Source organism: Fistularia commersonii, chromosome 29 (genome assembly GCF_037954325.1).
Source record: "Fistularia commersonii isolate RoL2024-O1a breed Wild chromosome 29, RoL_Fcom_v1.0, whole genome shotgun sequence".
In the NCBI taxonomy this organism is placed as follows: domain Eukaryota; kingdom Metazoa; phylum Chordata; class Actinopteri; order Syngnathiformes; family Fistulariidae; genus Fistularia; species Fistularia commersonii.
This window is the reverse complement of record NC_141312.1, coordinates 5,559,705-5,566,028: the sequence shown is the minus strand read 5'-3', so window position 1 is coordinate 5,566,028 and position 6,324 is coordinate 5,559,705. Positions and strand designations below refer to the sequence as shown.

At 49.7% G+C, this 6,324-nt stretch overlaps 1 protein-coding gene across 1 annotated transcript; it reads left to right on the top strand.

The window, feature by feature from the left end:
• Positions 1-550: 550 nt before the first annotated feature.
• Positions 551-2,274, top strand: tpbgl (trophoblast glycoprotein like). Its single transcript, XM_086176963.1, has one exon. It carries the CDS (start codon positions 566-568, stop codon positions 1,640-1,642), a length of 1,077 nt encoding a protein of 358 aa, XP_086033089.1. The 5' UTR covers positions 551-565; the 3' UTR covers positions 1,643-2,274.
• The last annotated feature ends 4,050 nt before the right edge of the window (positions 2,275-6,324 follow it).

The window sequence follows — 6,324 nt, the reverse complement described above, 5'->3', positions numbered from 1 at the left end:
ATTCAAAAGGACTATATTTGCAGGGGAAGCCGAGGCAGAGAGATAAATAAGAACAGAGGAGTCAATTCAATTAAAGACAACAAAAAATGGGTGGAATTAGCTTACAAGAGAGCATAGATAGATAGATAGATAGATAGATAGATAGATAGATAGATAGATAGATAGATAGATAGATAGATAGATAGATAGATAGATAGATAGATGGATAGAGAGGGGGGGAGAGAGAGAGAGAGAGAGAGAGCTGCAAACTTTTTCTCACCATTTAAATGGGTAAACCTCTCTCTCTCTCTCCCTCCTCTCTCTCTCTCTCTCTCTCTCTCACCCTCTTTCTCTCTCTCTCTCTCTCTCTCTCTGACAGACTGATCTCCGTCCCGGGCAGCGGCGCGGCGGATCTGTGCGCGGACCTGCAGCCTCCGCCGGCGCGCGTTGTTCCGCCGCCCGGAGTTTACCTCTCCGCCGGCATGACCTCGGCTTCGAGCCGCCGCACCGGGTCAATTTTTCACGCGTGAGGGTGGGTGGTGGGTGGGGGGGAGGGGACAGACACCCACGGCTTCGCGGGACCAAGATGAAGAAGAAGGCTTTCATCACCGCCGACGACCCGGGGAGCGCCTCCGCCGCCCGGGATCGGCGGGGCGCGTACGCGGCGGCGGCGGCGGCGGCGGCGGTGGTGTGCGCGTTGCTCTGCCCCGTCGGGACGGACGAGGCGTGCGCGTCGTCGTGCGTCTGCGCCAGAGACTCGGGGACGGTGACCTGCCACGACGGGGAGGACGCGGACGTCCCAGGCGACATACCGGCGTGGACGCGCACTTTGTCGCTCCGGGGGAGGAACATCACAACTTTGCACCGCGGTGCGTTCACGGCCAACGGCACGGAGTCGGAAATGAGCACTCTTTCGCTGTCCCACAACGGGATACGGGCGATCGAAGCCCACGCCTTCCTGGGGCTCCCCCGTTTGCGGGTGCTGGACCTGAGCCACAACCGCCTGGAGTCCGTCTCCCCGGGGGCCTTCGCCGGGTTGCCGGAGCTGCGCTCCCTCTTCCTGAACCGCTCCGTCTTGCCCGCGGCCGCCGCGCAGCTGTCGGACGCGCTCGGCGCGCAAAGTTTGCGCAACCTGCACCGGCTGGAGTTGGCGGGAAACGGCTTGAAATCCATCCCCCTGGCGAGATTCGAGAACCTGCACGCGTTGGTGCTGGTAAACAACTCCATAGAGACGATCGGGAGGCAGAACGTGAGCGGCTTGTACCTGCAGCGGCGCGTCCGGGTCTACTTGGCCCTCAACCCGTTCCGCTGCGGCTGCGACCTGGAGGCGTTTTACTACTGGCTCAAGAACTCGTCCCAGTGTCCGGACGAGGGGCGCCTGCTGTGCAGCGAGCCGGAGGCCCGGCGGGGGGTCCCCCTGGAGGAGCTCCGGCCCGAAGACGTGGATTGCACCAGCGAGAACCTGGAGGCGGTCTCCTACGTGTTCCTGGGCATCGTGCTGGCTCTCATCGGGGTCGTCTTCCTCATGGTTCTCTACCTGAACCGCGGCGGCATCAAGCGCTGGCTCAACAACATCCGGGAGGCCTGCAGGGACCAAATGGAGGTCTACCACTACCGCTACGAGCAGGACTCCGACCCCAGGCTGGCCAACGTGGCCGTCTAAGGGACTTTTATCCCCGGATGGATCACAAAAACACAGGGGTTTACCAGGGGCTCCAGGGGGGGGGGGGGGGCGCATCCTTCTCCCACAGGGATGTTGCAGAGCCAAAGCCATTCACAGCACCACAAAGCACAACTGAGATGGGCTGAACATTCCCACGTCCGAGCAGTATTGTGTATATTGTAAATAAGGATGTGAATATTTGAGGGGGGGGGAGGCTTTCCGTGTCGTCTTTACATCAGCTTTTAGACTCAAGTAGTATCATAGTTCAAGTGACAAATAAGGTAAGGGTAAATTTACAAGAAAGTCAGAAATAGATGACTGGACCCGCTTTGGGGAGGTGAGACAGGACAAAGAAGCTGTACCAAGGCGTGCCATGTTCCCGCATTAGACTCGAGCTGAAGTCACATGTCACCGCAAATCACCGGCAGAATTCTCGCCCCCAACAGCCTCTCTGGTCTCTTGAGAAAAAATAAAAAAATAAAAAATTCTAATCATTATTTCACCCCGGGGGCAGGCCGGTGTCACGGTTTCAGGGTCAAAATAATCTAACCGATGCATGTGATTGTTGTAGGCATATAAAAGCAACCGGAACGCGAATAAAAGGTCAAATTAAAAGAAAAGAAAAAAATAAACATCGAGCCAGCAGTGTCATTTTATTATGTCATCGCTGTCAGGAAATGTTGCTTTTGTGAACGGGAAGGGTGGAGGTGGGGGGGGGGGGGGTCCTCTTCTGTTTGGAATAAATAATAGGAGTCGGATGAAGTGTGTATGCAGATTTAATGCACGACTTTGGAGTTGCTCCAATGTATAAACATATATTTTATCGATTTTATCCTCTGCTTTTAAAAACAGTGAAAGAAAGGAAAAGGCCCGAAAATAGACGGCGAGGCGGTTTTTAATCTCGACAAACAGAAAAACGCAGACCGACCCGCGGGTCTCAGTTCAATGGCCCCATGACAGCACGGCGCTGGGGTGAAACGCGAGGGTCGAGCGCCAATAAGCTGCAGAGTTTAGGGGGGGTTCATTCGAAAACTGTCACAAACAATTGATGCCGAGAAAGAGACAACGCGTCATGTTTTTGTCATCGGCGATTTGGTCCGTGAATAAGTTTAGCGTAGCGTTTGTTCTTGACCGTCTAACCTCAGATTAGCAAGTTTAGACGGATAATGATTGGACCATTCGTGCAGGGAATGCAAAGTCTTTTCTTTTTTCCATCAGACGTGCAGAAACCGAGGACCGGGTGGGACATGGTCTCAGGAACGAGTCATTGGGAAGAGATGTGCTGGATAATGAGGATCGCAACCAAATAAACCGATCCGGAGGAAGGGAAGAGGACATTTATTTAGTCAAGTCAAAGTCAAAAAGTCAAAGTCAACTTTATTGTCAAGACTGCCATATGTTCACTCATTTACAGAGCATTTAAATAGCATTAATCTAAGACCCGTGGTGGCAAAAGAACTAAAAAAAATGATAAATTATTTGTCATAGAGAACAAAGATAAGTTATGCAGAGATAGATGTTGTATTTTTTAAAGTGACAGGAGTGTCAAGGTGCAGTTGCAAAAAAAAAAGTGTCATTTAACTATAGGGCTTCCACCTCACAGCAAGCTCCCCGGTTCAATTTCGATTTCTGTGTTGAGTTTGCGTGTTCTGCGCGGGTTCTCTGGTTTCCTTCCACACTCCAAAAACATCCAGTGGGTTCACTGGACGCCCTAAATTGGCCAGATGAGTGAATGAGAGTGAATGGTTGTATGTCTGCAGATGTGGCCCTGTGACCAAATGGCCAATTACCCGTCTCTTACCCAACTCCAGCCCCGGCTACCCTGAGTGCAGGATAAACGGTGCAGACGATGAATGATAGAATGTTTAACGTAAATGCATGCAAAATATTGTAATACCACGTCATGTGAATTGTGACCCCTTAAAGAGCAAGTCGTTGCAGAAGGTTACTCTGGTTCACGCGACTGGCATACAGACTAAACTGGAGATATATTTAAAAACAAACTTTAAAAAAAAAGTTAAATGATCTAAAATTCAAAGGTAGCTGTCTAAAATATGAAAAATATATTAGAAAAAAAAAAAACGCTAACTCAAACTCACCGAGGAACAAACAAAATATCATCTCATAGTCTTAGAAATTTTTCTTTCCTCTTTCATCTATTAACTAATTGATAATAGAAAGAAAATGCCAAAATCTCCAACAGATAATCCGAAGAATATGGAGCACAAGCAGGGGACGGGACATTTCCCATTGTTCAAAGGACGAAATAAGGGGATTGTTTTGTAGTTTTCTGGAAACTAAGAGGAAAAAAGAAATGGTTTTCACACTGACTTTCACATGAGAAGGAAGAAAAGTCAGGAAAAGCTTACATTTTGCACGGGATCGATAGATCCTATAGATTACAGAGATCATCTTGCTGGCGTTCCTCCCGTCTCCTGCTGTGAGCGCTCCACTACTTCAGCATCGCGGGAGGAGCCATCGCGAAAAACAATGACATCCAAAGGTGACGCGGTCACTGTCACGTCGCCTGCGCGCAGGCCCGGGGAGATGGCGCCAAATCATCGGGACAGCAGCGATCCAGGATAAAAGCAAATGTGTCGTGGTGCACGTGAAAAAGTGTGTGTGCGTGAGGGGAGGGTGTGTTCTTTTTTAGACACGACCCATGAAACACACTCGTCGTCAGCATCAAAGATGTGCGCTGTGAAAACATTTCCTGGCTGGAAATAAGACGACATTTCATTAAACTGTGCAGTGATTGAATAAGTGCAGACGAGGCGGCGTGCGCTGCAGCCAAATTGCATTTTGATGATAATGTTTACGACTCTATCATAAACACACACAAACGTGTCACAATTTATGCCAACCGGCACTTACTATTTTTACGATTTATATCAGCTCCCGACCAGATGTTAACTGGAAATGCAAGCCTCGGAGAGAGACCGTGGGCATGTGCGCGCGCACACACACACACACAAACACACACACACACACAGCACGTCTGCAAGACTCTGCATGACAATCAGTGAAGTCTTCTTTTAAATGTACTGTCCCGGAATGGCCGGGGAGATGATGAACAGAATCGATTTCCACATAAAAACGCACCCGTTCTTCAGTTACATGAAAACCGAGGTGTACGTCCATCCTTCCCGGGCTTTTTTAAAAGTCTAACACACAGGTTTGTTTGTGTTTCGAGCTTAACCTCCTCCTGTGCTCACTATTCCCTTGAACCTGGTGCATCCCCCTTTCATTTACTCCTCCTTTCACCCCGACGAAATTTTCCCTGGAAATACATTACTCGTCGAGACTTCCTCCGCGCCCTCCGAGCCGCCCTCCCATCTGTCTATTCCCCCTCTCTCTCGCCTCTTCATCCAGGTAAATGATTTTATTCAGCTGAGTGACTTTCTAAGGACGAGGGGACGAGGTATAAGCTGAGCCCAGCGAAAGAAAAGACCGGCAAAAGACAGATAAAGAAAAGGGGTGACGAGAAAAAGATTCATTAGCGCTCTTCGGCCCGGGCACTGAATGCCCTTGCCTCATGCAAAGAGATGACTCATCCTGCTCTATATATGAATGTCTGGGAGGCCGAAGCCCCCGCTAGAAAGTAGGGGAGATGTCTGATAATATGTATGTGAAAATGAAGCAGCCATCAGAAAATTGATTCACAGCCGTGCCGTTAAACCTCGAGCCACTATTCAAAACCGCCTCCGTCTTTTCCCCGGAGGGGCAATTTCACGATGTGTTTGTCAAATCGTATCACACCCCATCGACCCGCGATTGAATCGCATGGTTATCTGGACATATGGATCACGGGGCGCCGCCGGCCGCTGCGGCTCCGGGGTGGGCGCGCTAATGAAAACGCCAGAGAAAATGTTTGCGGAGAGGAAACTGATGTCTGACGCCGTTCGGCGGACGGGAGGTCGTTCTTATTTTCCCTCGCTTTTCAAAACACAGCACCCTAGCGTGTCAGAGGTTAGCGTTCCGGGTCAGCTCTCCCTGCTGTCGTCAGCAGATAACAAGGCGGGAGATCGCATGCTTCTTACCACGCCGTTACGATCAGAACGTCTGCGAGTGCGATTTAATCCCCAGCTAACGTGAGCACAGCAAGGAGAAATCCCAAATTACTTTTTTATCGGCCGACAAAAAGGGAACAGCGACGTCTCTTTTCCCGAGTGAAATCGAAACAAATGCAATTTCCCGTTTCCTCTGGCTCCCCGTTTATTCAATAGCAGCATTTCAATCCGGCCCCTTTCAATCCTAACTTTCTTTAGCTCGCACAAAAGCGATGTATTGCATTCCTGTTACGATGTCGCGGAAAAATGCTCGGCGAAAAAAAAGCGCATTTATCCATTCAGAGGAGTCGGGGGATCAGAAGAGAGACTCTAAGGATCAATAGGAATGATTATTATGACATTGCCCTTTCCTTCTCCTCTGCAAAGCGTCATGTTGTTCGCAGCTATTTCCGAAATGAAAAGGGGATGCGTTGGCTTCAGAATTCCCCGTTTTGGACGTTGGGTATCACTGCTCCGCTGGCGGCGCATATTTCTGATGGATTCATATTTCACATAACTCTCTGAACATTTAAAGAAAGAGGAATTTTACTTCGTTTTCAACCTCGGCAGGCAAAAGGCAGACATTTCCGGTGAAAATGAATGAAAAACAAAGAAAGAAAAACACATGTAGAC

Excerpts from the sequence above, each read along its gene's own strand:
- tpbgl (XM_086176963.1), top strand. The coding sequence starts at position 566 with ATGAAGAAGAAGGCTTTCATCACCGCCGACGACCCGGGGAGCGCCTCC.